The sequence below is a fragment of the Indicator indicator genome, chromosome 19 (genome assembly GCF_027791375.1).
Source record: "Indicator indicator isolate 239-I01 chromosome 19, UM_Iind_1.1, whole genome shotgun sequence".
Classification (NCBI taxonomy): domain Eukaryota; kingdom Metazoa; phylum Chordata; class Aves; order Piciformes; family Indicatoridae; genus Indicator; species Indicator indicator.
This window is the reverse complement of record NC_072028.1, coordinates 7,328,795-7,342,130: the sequence shown is the minus strand read 5'-3', so window position 1 is coordinate 7,342,130 and position 13,336 is coordinate 7,328,795. Positions and strand designations below refer to the sequence as shown.

The following is a 13,336-nucleotide window of genomic DNA, read 5'->3' as shown; positions in this document are numbered from 1 at the left end:
GTGGCTTTAAGAGTATGCCTACCTTCCAGGTTACAGCCTAAGAGGCAAATTGCCATTCAGTAGCAGCAGGAAGCAGTTTAGATCGACAAGCATGGCAAATAAACCCACAGTTCATAGTCACCTTCCCTACAAATAGGCAAGACTTGAACAAAAGAAGGCAAAGCAACAAAAACACATCTTCTTTGCACAAACAGCTGCTCAGAGATAAGGAAGGTCATGTAGCTTTTGGCTGGTTCTGACCTCAACAATCAGAGAAAAGAGGTCATGAAGTCACCATATGTTTGTGAAGATGATACTGGTCAGTCAGTCTGCCAGTCAGCCTTAGTAGAAGGTCAGTTAAACTACAATTTCTAGTCCTGTATTTCCAGAATGATAAGGCCCGATAGACAGAGCTAAAGTATGAAAACACAATCGTTAAAAAAAACCCACAACAACCAACAAACCACAAAAAACAAAACAAAACAAAACCCAAACACCCTCATCTACTTGCATCCACAGAAACACTAGCCTTTAAAAATACATTAAAATCAAGAAAAATAAGTTGAACCCAAAAGGTTTGCTCTTCTTATTCTGCGTGTTTCATTTTTCTCCCTAGGCGTCAACTGGAAATTCACTAATACTGATACAAAGCAAAATATCATGGCAGACTTTTTCCAGCACCTGCTCATGTAGCCCAGGCAGGGAGTTTTGTCTTTATGGTCCATACTATGCTTGCAAAGTCAGTGGGACAGAGGTAAAAAAAAAATTCATATGGGAGTTTTCACTTCAGTCTGTAACCGTGGGATCTAACCACACTTCCAGCAGTGTTGAAGCACTTGGGGTGTAGGCTACACAGCTGACTTTCTAAACACACGGTGCCACCGTGTGGACAAATGCATCTCAAGCAGTTTCCAGCTGAGCTTTGCCCAATTCGTGCTCACACTACAGGAACTTGCCATTGATTTCCTTAAGTTTTAATTGCTATGTCCTGCTCCTGCTGGCACAAACTGGTTCACTTCCGTGGCTCTAGTGATAACCAGAACAAACGTGATTCAGGGCCCATTTATCCAAACGTGGCCACCTTGGAGTTCTGGTCAATGTGCTTCCAACTCTGAGCTTGCAACGAGGAGAACGTTCTGCAGGTTTTTAGGAAGTTTTGCATACCACAAAGACTTTATTTCTTTAAAAGGGTATTTTTTGAACTTAACTTCATCAAGATTTTTGGAAAAGAACTGAAAAAGGGGAGCTCTGCCAAGGCTTGTATGTATTTTCTTTCTTTTATGAGCATAGAGGATCATTGATGGTTTCTGTTGAAAACACATTGATCTGACTATAGTTGAAAAGCTGAATGCCAAAAACAGCTGCCCTGGTATCTGGTTGCAGGAACGCAAAACACCACCAGTTTTGTGGAAATCTGCATATCTTGCCCCTGGCTGGAAGGAAGGGGCTTAGCTCTGGCTGCAAACAAACCACGCAGAGTCAGATGAACCATGGACAAATGAGGTGTCACTGCTATGAAGGTAAAGGCCGTGGTGTATTTATTACAGGAACCAAACCTTTGGGCTAAAAGTACAAGAGGAGCACTGCTGATGTAACTGAGATAGCAAGTCATTGGTCTGAAAAAAGGCAAATTCTGGGATGTTTTACAACTACTGAGGCTATTTTTTCCCCCCGTAAGTATTCACATCTCTGACTGATCATGGCTGATTGCTGAGCACTGTGCCTATAACCTCAGCCCTCAGGGCTTGCAGAGCCTTTTTACATCTCACCCTGCAGACTGCCTTGACCTTGCCAGCCACAGGATAGAAGTTCAATGTAGTCACTGAGAAGTTCGTGTAAATTCACCAGAGCCTGGCTGTATGCCTTGAAAGTGACGTGTGTGTTTGTGTATATTACACACAGACACACACATCATTTTCCTTACCAGAACTCACACGCATACTTTTTTTTTTTTCCTCAAAAGCCATACACACACTTTTCCTTACCAAAAGCCAAGAGCTGTTTCCAGCACAGATTTGGGCCAGCAGCTTCTTCTAGTACAGACCCTTCTGGGACCTGACCCGGCTGTTTTTAAAACTGTTTCAGCCCAGCACTCAGGCACTTCAGCTGACAGCGGCTGCCGGACGTGGTCGGTTTGCCGTAGCTGCAACTACGAAGTTTCACCTTCTTTTTGAACCACGTTTTAGGGGCAAAGGGACCTCAGGGAGACGGGACCCTCCAGGAAAAAACACTGTCTCAGTATCTTCACCACCCCTCCCGTCTCCGCAGCCCGCTCAAATACCTCCCGCCTAGCGCGTCGCGTCACGGGGCCGACAGCGTCGGTGCCTCCCCGCCGGTGCCTCCCGATGGGCGGTCCTGTGCCCGCCCCTGCCACGCTCCGCCCCCGCCGGGCGGCCTGCAGCCGCTGGACGGCGCCGGCCCCGGCTGCCGGTGTGTGTGTAAAAGTCCATGGGCCGATCCAGGGGGGCGGAGAGGGTCTGGGGGTGCTTTGCCGGTAAGCAGAGAGGGGGGGGCAGCCGTGTCGCTCCGCACCTGAGAAGGGAGCCCTTGCTTTACGCCCAGTGCCGAATTGCCGGGGACACCCCAGGGCCGTTGACAGCCGGGTAAGGAGGGATGGACGGGCAGTGCATATCGGGAAATAAACCGGGAAAATGGCAAACCGCGAAGCTTTTCCGGGCCCTGTCCCGATCCCGCCTTGGCGGCGGTGCGGCAGAGCGGAGTGTGAGGGCCGGGCGCCTTCCGGCGGCACTCCGGCCCTGCTGCGGCGGGGCGCTCCGTGTGCTTCCGTGGGGTGCGGGAGAGGTAACTTTCCTCCAGCGGTTACATTAATAATGTCTTCACGGTTTGTCTTCCAGGTTCCTTTTGTTGCTTACCTCATGACTGACATCGTCCGCACAGGCAAATGAGGTTTGTAGGCCTGTACTGTTCAGTGAAGCCCCAGTCCAGCCTCCTGTGTACAGTTGTTGATCAAAGTCAGCATCAGTTAAAAACAGAGAGATTGATTCAGGTCCCGAGGGTGCTGCAAGCCTGCAATCAGCTTGTCTGCAAAAATAATTCTGTGAATTGAGAATCCTGAACCAAAAGTCCAGGTGCCAGAAAGAATGTGGAGTCTGTGGAACCACAAGATTATGTTTTTGCCTGCTCGTCTCTTTTATATTGTCACCCCAGGAGCGTGTGTACCTCAGAGAGATGGGAAGGCCATTTGCAGTGGTGACTGTCGTTGTGGTCATGATGGAATTTGGGATTTCAGGCCCTCCTGCAGCACTATTAGGTCCATGCTGCCCCAGAGAGAAAGCCAGAGTATGTGGCCCAGACACTAAAAATTTAGTCTCCATAATGCAGATGTATCCTAGGACAATGAGAAAAGTCATAGCTGTACCATTACATGTGCCAAATAAACCCCAAACCAGCCCAACTCACCCTGCCAACCTGAATTCTGTGGATACCAGCTCTCAGCAATTTATTGACTTTGTGTGAAGCTCTGTTTCTTTGCTGAGTCCTGAGTAATTTTTCTAAATGCGTTTGCTGCTGTGTTTCTTGACATCTTTTTGAATTAATTTTGTATTGCGTACTTAGAAAAAAAATTCCTCGTGTCACCTTCAGGGACTTTACAGTGATGGGTTTTAGTGCCACATATTATTGGCAGACTTAGCATCAGTCCATTAATGCATCAGAAAGATGTAGCATAATCTGTCATAAATAATCCATAATCAGGCTGTTCCCTTCATGTTACTGATGTATTCCAGCTGACAGACTCATGGTCACTTTGCCCAAGCTAATTTAATCACTAAATCATATTGGTTTTTCCATTTGATAAGACTTAAATGAGGTTTGAATTGATGGACAGGGTGGTCTTAGCAAAGAGCTGCCAGATTGTCATTTTTGAAAGCAGTGTTACTGTTCATGGATGTTCTCCAAGTTCATTAAGTCTCAGTGGCAACAGAATCTAAACAGTGGTTTTAGTAAGACTTTCTTAGAAGGCTGGTAATTTCCTCCTCCTGTAAAACTTGCACTGGTATGTTAGTCTGTTTGATGTGTTTCATGGCTGTTGTGATAGTGTTTTTTGATTGTTTGTTTGCTTGCTTGTTTTTTAATTCCTTTTGCTTTGCTTCAGGTTGAAAAGATGGGAAATGCAGAAAGCAATGCCTACCGGAATCACCTTTCCAGATTTCTTCCTGAGGAGCAGTCTGATATTGATGGAGTGTTTGATACTTTAACAGGATCAAGTGGCACAGCTGGAGCAAAAAATGGCAAAGCCTCAAAGAAAACTGTGACTCTAGCAGCACTACAGGCAAGACAACCTATTTATTCCTGAGCTATCTGGGATGATAGTGCATTGAACATAATTCCAGAAAGAAAGTACAGATGTGGCAATAGTTACTTTTTAAGGATTGCTTGTGTCAATTTATTACAGAATGTTTTGGGGCAGGATGAATATTTAACTTTTTCTTACAGTTAACATAGGTGGTGACTTTCAGGTTTGTATTTATCTCATAAATTGCACTATTGGGGCAATTTGTAACTTTCCTGATTCTGAAACAAGTTGTGATGCATGAAGGTTTTTTCACATAAACCTGGAAATTGGGAAGAATATTCTTCCCCCTGGATCTGTAGTGTGTGGTTATTTACAGATTTTCTTGAGAAGCTGTCGCAAAGTCAGTCTGAATTTAGTTATCTTTTTCTCCCTCAGTTGCTTTACCATCTCTAATCTTTTCACTTAGATTAAAAGGAGAGAATTCAATTTCACCTCATTAAGATGTGGCTTCCTGTTTTAGCTAATTAACATACATTATACTTTCTAATTAACTTTGCATTCATTTTCTAATCAAGAGAGAAGAGGAAAGTGATTTGTTGCAATAACTTGATAACTTCAGTTAGGCAGCAACCAAGTGGCCAAATGAATGTAGTATTAAAAGTGCATTTTTATATATGTTACACAGTTAATAGAATCAAATTAAAACTCAATGAAAGCAGGAGGTTATTTTAAGGTATTTAGCAATGCATCTGCATGCAGACCAGCTTTAGCCTCCCCCCAGCCTGGATGTTCCTGAGTTGTCACCACTTTGGAAACTGTTGCTGCTGCTCAGCTTTTCAGCCTGTAGTGGGTTTGTGTGGCAAGGGTTTGGTAGCAGGGGAACCAGAGGGATGGCTTCTCCGAGAAGCTGCTAGAAGCTTACTCCATGTCTGATGGAGCCAATACCAGTTGACTTCAAGACAGACCTTCTGCTGGCCAAGGCTGAGCCCATCAGTGATGGTGACAGTGCCTCTGAGATAACCTTTACAAAGAGGAAAAAGTTACTGCACAAGAGTAATTGCAACCAGAGAGAGGAGTGAGAGTATATGAGAAAAACAACTCTACAGAGACCAAGATCAGTGAAGAAGGAGGTTGCTAGATCAGATTCCCCTGCAGCCCGTGATGAAGACCATGGTGATGCAGGCTGTCTGCCTGCAGCAGCCTTTGGAGGGTGACAGTGGAGCAGCTGTTTAGTGGTCTACGTGCAACCTCTGGTGGAATAAATAGTGACTTGCAGCCCATGGAGAATTCCATGCTGGAGCAGGTGGATGTCCAAAGGAGGCCATGACCCCGTGGAAGGCCTGTGCTGGAGCAGGCTCCTGGTAGGACCTGTGAACCTGTGGAGAGAGAAGCTCACACTTTCTAACTTTATTCCTGGATCAGTGTGGTAGTTGATGAACATTTGCTTTTCCCTTCCCTCCTTTTTTGTTTGCCAGCTTAAAGTCCTTGTGAAAGACTGCCTTTAAGTGCTTCATTCCTTAGGACAGGGTTTTAAGCTGTCAGAGCTGTTAGGTGTTTGTTAAAGAGTCTCATTTTACAGTCCTTTTTCACTCTCCAGGTCCACTCACTGGAATAGCTATAAGCATAACAAAACAGTGCAACCAAGTTAGAGGTTAGGTGGGAAAGGGTAGGGAGTAGGTAGGTAACACTGCAGTGTGCAGTAAAAAGCCCTTGAGCACGGTGTTGTGTTCCGTGCTGCTTGTCTCACTCCAGGCTCAGGCAGCACTTTTAGAAAGCCTCTTAAAGGCAGCTGTACCCCTGTCACTATCCCTGCTAATTCTGCTCCTCCTATAATCAATGGGAATTTTACCACTGACGTCAACAAAAGCAGAATAGCTCTTGGCATGTTGGATCTCACCCTATATGCACATTAACATCAAAATGGAACAGCCTTGCTGGCTTCAACAGGAGTGGTATTGAGCCAGCAATAGACTGGTAATAGCAGCTCCACTGAATGGTGCTGGAGAGCTTTCATGCAGGTGGGGCTCCATTGACTTTGGCAGTCCCCACTGGGCTCCACTCCTGCCTGTAAGAGTCAAGTCCCTTTCAGCCTGTTGGCACAGTGCTTTGTGCTGTGAAGACACTGTGTGATCATGTCCTGGTGCCTGGATCTATTTTAGATCATTTATTTTTAAACTATGTAATTATCTTGAACACTGTGAAAGTGCCTCAAATCCAGAGTCAGATCCTTCCTGCCATGTGGTGTATGCCAGTTAGATTTCAGTCAGTTCAAATGATTTAGTTTTGATTTCAAATGTCTTTATATCAGGAGTGCCTTATAAAAATAAAATTATACCAGTTTTGATTCATGCTTGAATTGGATGTTGCTATTTAGAGGGAAACTTCTCAGTCTTCTTTCTATGTGTGCATGTAGGGTTAAATATTCTGCCTGCATCGTCTTGAGGCCAAAACTGGGAAACACAGGGGAAAAATACTTTACTTTCTCTTTGTTTTCAATTATGTTTTGAATTTCAGGACTTTTAATGATATGTTTTAATATCTGAGCTCCATTCTCCAAAGCACAGTTAAACCACAGTTTTAAATCCTGGACTGGCAGAGTTGTAAACCTTTGAAACAAAGCCATCATATAGAAAACCTTTGCTAATACTCTGGTAACACTTGACTGTGTGTTTGTTTTTTTTTTTTCTTAAGTCCATGGCATTTGTAGAAAAACATTGTCAAATCACTAAATAGTATTGGAATGGAGACACTATGAAAATAGAGATTTTTTTACTTTCCTCTCAGAAAACCAGTCCTTTAACAAAGGTTTGTTGCTGAGAGTAGATAGTTGGTAATGATATCCTTCATTCATAGTGGTATATCTCAGCATGGATTAGCTGGGATCAATTATTCTTCATTTGTAAAATGAGTTCTTTGCTCTTTTTCTCATCACAGGCCTATACACAGGAGCCATTACCAGAGCAAATGACTGTTCGGTTGTACAATGGAATGAAAAGTATTGACCTGACTGGGAAATCCTTGGGGTTGACTGAACAGATTGCTAAGGAGCAGTTTGTGATTTTTATGTCAAACCTCTTAAAAGGGAATGCAGATGAGAAGATTACCATAATAATGAGAATGATCTCCAAGGTGGAAGGGCCTGTGAAGGGCAAACAAATCCAAGAGGTAAGCGGGCAGTTAAATGTGTGTTGGGGGATAGTAAGAGAACAGAGAGGGGTAGGTAATTTGAAGGTGACCTTCAGTGCACAAGATTCAGAACAGAGATTCCTGACTTGTATTTTTTATAACCTCTTTGTCATCAACTTGCTGAACTGGGGCAAACAATGCAGGCAAACCAGTTTATATGATGTCACTCTTTCAGCTGTGATCTTTTCCATGCTGACCTGCCTTCCTGAGAGCCCAGATCTGGAGTTTGTGGAGCACACTGACTGTTTTGTCTGATGGGCTCTCAGGCTCACTCTGAAGGGTGCAGAGACTGGCTCTATTTAAGAATCAGCAAGGGTTGTAGTGTGACTGGTGCTTCTGGGAATTGAGCAAAATGCTTCCTAGAGCTATAGTTGTAAGGCAGTGTGAATCAAACATGAAGCTTGCAAAGTGAAAGAGTGAGATGTCACAGAACTCCCTAGCAGTTCCTACTGCTGCAAAATGTGAACCTCCCCTTCCATTTTCATGCCATATTTTATGGAGATGCTTTGGGAAGTAGTATTTACAAAATGTCTTGGAAAAGGATACTTTTCAAGGCCTATGACACTGCTGTAGCATTTCTGTAATTTCTGACTCATCATGGGAAGAGCTGCTTCTGCCATTTGAATTAGAGCATCTGTATGACTTTTGTCATACTGAAATCCTTGGAAGCTGTTGGCAATTTTATGTAAGAAATGCCAAAATGGTGATGGTTTAACCTTTTAAGTTCACAGAGGATCTGATCACTTCTGTAGTCCATGTACTGAGCTACAGGAATGAACTGAAAGGCTGGACTTTGGAGAACACTAGGGATTCTGTCAGTGGAGTAAAGGCTCTGGCATCTCAGCTGCTCTCAGAACTGAAGCTGGCAGGTAAGCAGCACTGCTGTATTATTCCCAGAACAGCACTCTTCAGGCCACATCTCTGAGTTGAAATGGTGGGAGCAGTATTTCAAACCTAGTTTCATTTTACCTTACCATCTTTCTCTGCTAGATTCAGAAGAGGTCTGGTTTGTAGTCCCAGTTTAAGTGGACATGCAAAACTATTTGTCATGAAACGTGTCTGTATTACAAGTGCTTGACTTGCAGATGGTGGGCATTCAGATGCACGTGCATGTATTTATGGCTGTGTGTCCTTTTACCAAGCAGAGGTTTATCTTTGTGCTGTTGTAATCATAGATTTTGTTGTCTTGCAAAGAACATCCCATAAGTTGTAACTAGGAGTTGTATTTCTTAATCTTGTCAACCCAACCATTTGATGTGACAGGCAAATGTTTCTCTGCTCTGTGGATGCCTCTGTTAAATGTAGTTGGCATTTCACTGTCCCTGGTTCATTTCATAGGTGAATTAATTAAATACCGTGTTTACACTTCAAAATCAAACTGGAAGGCTTACTGCTGTTCCTATGTGTCTCATTATTTAGGTGGAACAAAACCTTTGGGTCCTCAGCTGATGGAGACAGATTTTGATCAAAGTGTCATTGAGGATTGGGTGTACCGAGTGCCACAGATCTCAATTTTCCTTAGTGCTGTTATTAGGCAAGGCCTCCATGTTCTGCATTCTCTCCCAGACCAAACCAAAGACATAGTCAACCTGGTTCCAAGCTGCAAAGGCATCAAAGGAAGAAGACTTGTCAGTCTCTTTGACATCCCATCTATCATATACATCAACTCCCATCTGCCTGCAGAGCTACAGCACAAGTGGCAGCTCTTATTTTCTTCTAGGCTTCATGGAGAAAGCTTTTCACAGCTCTGTGGGCATATAGTGAAGAAAGGTCCTTGCATAGTGATCTTAAAGGACTTAGATGGTTATATCTTTGGTGGGTTTGCATCTCACTCCTGGGAGGTGAAGCCACAGTTTCAAGGTAAAAGTCACTTTTCTTCTGGGATCTCATGGCTCTGGTAAACATTCCCTAGTTTGTGTAGGTACAAGGATCTTGTCCACGTGATGAATACTGAAATTTTAGTCTCATGACACATTATATTTCTTACACTTCCAAGTGTATTTCCTGCGGCAAAAATAACACTAATTTTGGAAAAATGCACAATACATGTGAAGTTATTCTTGCTTTGTACCCAGTCAGGCCCACTACTGATTCATGTTTATAGTTTGATAAGACTATTAAAATTGCAGGGCTTATTGGTCATGGAACAAGTTTTCTCTTCAGCGAAATCTATCAAGCCCTGTGGCTGCACAGGTTGAAAATGAAGGAAATGCAGCTGCACAGATTGAACATGTAGGGCATGAACTAGAAACTAAATAAAGTGTCCAGCAGATGGCAATCTTCCATCTCAAAACAGCTCAGCCAAACACCAGGTTAAGCCTCCTGTTGCCATTTGTGCACAGTCTTTGTTTCCCTCTTAAAATCCAGCAGCCAAAAGGTCTTTTGGGCAAGCTGAACGTTTTGTTAGCTTGAAACCTCTGGGGAGAAGAGAGGGATTTTTTGTTACTCTTTGGAAAGAGCTTTTGTGGTGGCTTTCTGTAAAAATGATGTGGATTCTGGGTAATCTGTCCTGCTGGGAATCCTCACTTTTGCTATGTTAAAAACTCAATTCCTGTACTTAATTAGTATTTGATAATTACCACTTCAGTCAGCTAATATAAAGTTATGTTCCAGTGATTACACATCACTTCCCATGTATATTTTCATGCTAGAATAACACCTGTAACATACTAGACAATCAAACCAGAGGTCCCTCTGAGTACCATCCTGGGCATAATGGAAATGATGCTCTAAATCACCTGATTTGTGTATCAGTATAGTCAGACCTCAGGATGTCTGCACTCATAGTGGTTTGTTTGGGTCAAGTGGTTGGCTGGTTTCAGGTGACACAATGCAAGCTTGTGACAGGTGTACCCTTACACAGTAATGTAATGTACTGGTCATGCCTCTGACTCTGCCCTCTGTCACAGCCATATAATCACATTGATTCCTCTGACCCTGCACAGAGTTAACTGAGAGTAAACAATAGCTCTAAGTCTTGATCAGGCATTGGCTTTCTGAGATTGCAGCTGCTGTCTTTGATTTATTGAGCTGCGTTTCTTCAGTATTTTTCTCCTGCCCTATTTGTAGACAAGTTACTGCATATCCAGTTATGTAACCTCAGATGCTTTTCTGTTTCCAGGTGACAACAGATGCTTTCTGTTTTCTGTTTTGCCCTCTCTTGCTGTGTACACATGCACAGGGTACAACGACCACTACATGTATTTGAACCATGGCCAACAAACAATGCCAAATGGACTTGTAAGTATTAAGAAATGACAGTTTGGAAAATGGTTTCATGGTTTTTGCTTCTGTTACTGTGAGCTGGTTTGTGTCACTTGTTATTCTCCAACGATGTTTTCATCCATCTCTGTGCTATTGGTGCCACACTTATAGTAGGAGGTGGTTTTTCTTTTTTGTGTTAAAGCATCAGTATAAAGTGTGAATTAGGATAATGATGGAGAACTGCTTACACTACCAATAGAGTCTCTACTTTGCTTTACAGTTGATTGATAGGTGTAGTGAAGTACTGAATCAGCTAAGAATTAGTTTGTGTCCAACCCAAGTAGGTGGACTTTAAGTAGGTTAGATTTATTTGGGTTCTGGGAAGAAATCTTTTTGCCAAGTTTGGCTATGACTGAAGTCCTTCTAGCAGCCCTCTCTGTGGTCTGGAGGAACTGTCTGCTTGTATCCATATCACTGAAACAAGCACAAACTGGGATCCTTCCACTGGCTGTTCTCACTGTCACACTAACTGCTTTTGAAATTATGGAAGTGTGAGAAGCTGAGCAGAGTTAGAGTGTAGGAGTTGCCAGTAGGCTGCTACTGTTGTGTAATTACTGTGACAGAAGCTCCTTTCACTCAAGTTCAGGAGTGAGCTCTCCAGATGCAGCTGATTTTCTAACAGAGTGCAAACATCACCTGCTTTGAAACGTTTCTTGCCATTTTGTGCCATCATGTGCCCATAACTCTTGACAACTGCAGCAGTCTGGAGTAAATTTGCTCTACAGGAAGCAAACAACATCAGGTTGCATTGTTTGCTTCTGTAGATACTTTTTGAATTGGAAAAGAGGCATGAAAAATGAAGGGTTTGTGTGCTTTTTTGCCTTCTAGACTGTTTAAATGGGACTTCTTAGTCAATAAACAAAAGACAGTGAGCTGAACTGGCACAAGACACAGCAGAAGTATTTGTAGATACTGGCATTCTATAAAACATAGAGAGAGGGCAGTGCCACTCAGGTGAGTCTGTGTCTGATTCAGGAATGCTGCTACAGAAGCCCAGGTTCACTCAGAATACCCCTTTTCAGGTATCCACAGAAGTGGGGCATAAATACTGAAACCAGCAATTCACAGTCTAGGTTTCATAGCTCACCCAGTCTGTTTTGCACACGAGCAGTGTTTCTGACGTGCTGCTTTGGTTCACAGGGCATGGGTGGACAACACGGCTACTTTGGGCTCTGGCTAGACAGCGACTACGGGAAGGGACACAGTAAAGCAAAACCACGATGCACCACCTACAACAGTCCCCAGCTGTCAGCCAAAGAGGATTTTACACTGGATGTCGTGGAAGTTTGGGCAGTGGGAGACCTCCCTGAGAGCACAGGGGTAGGTGAAGGTGTCAAATTGTGTCCTGATTGGAATGGCAGATGCAAAACTTGCTGATTAAATACTCTCTCTATGGCAATCTTTTAACTATCCCCATGGTGCCATATATTTTGTAGCAAACAAATGGCAAAACAGTAGTGGAATTACTGAAGGTGCCAAGAACAAAGAACATCAGGAGTCATGAGTGATAGAGTCAGAAGAGCTGTACTTTATTCTGAATTTAAGAGGTCCTTTCTGATACTGGGGAAAGTTCTCCAGGAGGAAACTACTGGAAGAGGTTCAATAAAACCCAGTGTTTGTAGGACAGAAAGCAAGCACTGGAAGCTCACAAGTAGAGCCTTATCTATACAGCTCAGGAAGAGAGCCCAAAAGATTCCATCAGTAATTTTACATTTACTATTGTTTTACAACAAATTTTGTGTGAATAGGTTTACGTTAGTCTTTCTGCACTTGCTGTATTTCTGGGAATGAGCAGGAGACCTCTTTCCAGTCTCCTCTATCCCTGTAATTTATTCTCTTTTTTAAACTGTCTGAACACTTTGGTGGTGTTTTTTGTTACATTATACTTTTCATACTAATTTCATGTGCCCTGCCTGTTGACTGGACACACAGCTCTAAAGAGAAGCAGAACAAATTTTTCATAGAAACTGTTGAATTGTGCTTGAATAGCTTTAGGAAAAAAAAGTCCCATCTGCACTTCAAACTGAGGTCACATTAGCCAGGATGTTCTGGCTGGCTTGTAACCTGACTAAACTTGACATAGTTCCCTGTCATCTTAGGAAAAGTTTGAGACTGTTTTGTGTAACTGCAGCAATTGTGTGTCCCAGTGCATCTTACAGGCTTTACTGGGGAGGTACCTGTGCTTCGTTGTGACGAGCTTGCAAACCAGACTTCTTGTGGACCTTGGAGCAGGTCTCTTTCTCACAGCCTGGTAGTGATTCATCCACAGCAACGTTTTAGACTGACTATATTTTATTTTGTTTTGAAGGCTAAGGGTAAGAAGAGTATCCTGGATGTAGATCCTGAGGCTCAGGCATTTCTGGAAATGGCTGGAAAATGTCGTCAGAGCGAAGGTCTACGAGAACCCGTTGAAGAGGAGGATGATGATGATAATTAAAAGAATTACAGTAACATGAAACTCCTTTTATTTTTTCCCTCATGAATGTTAATGTTCCTTGAACAGAATATTTTTTTCCCCTCACTTTTACCTAATCATCTGGGACAAAGCCTAAGCCTCATACTTATACAATATTTAGGTCCAATGCAATGTACTGCCTGAAAGGTTTTGTGTGGGGAGGGCAGCAAAATTCAGTAGGTGCTTAATCATTAGAC

The 13,336-nt window shown here is 43.1% G+C and overlaps 1 protein-coding gene across 1 annotated transcript; it reads left to right on the top strand.

Moving 5' to 3' along the window:
* The first annotated feature begins 2,852 nt into the window (after positions 1-2,852).
* Positions 2,853-13,126, top strand: MEAK7 (MTOR associated protein, eak-7 homolog). The gene is made up of 8 exons (XM_054389764.1): positions 2,853-2,886; positions 4,094-4,270; positions 7,169-7,399; positions 8,145-8,289; positions 8,840-9,280; positions 10,542-10,660; positions 11,825-12,004; positions 12,993-13,126. Exons 2-8 carry the CDS (start codon positions 4,103-4,105, stop codon positions 13,119-13,121), a joined length of 1,413 nt encoding a protein of 470 aa, XP_054245739.1. The 5' UTR covers positions 2,853-2,886; positions 4,094-4,102; the 3' UTR covers positions 13,122-13,126.
* Positions 13,127-13,336: the final 210 nt, after the last annotated feature.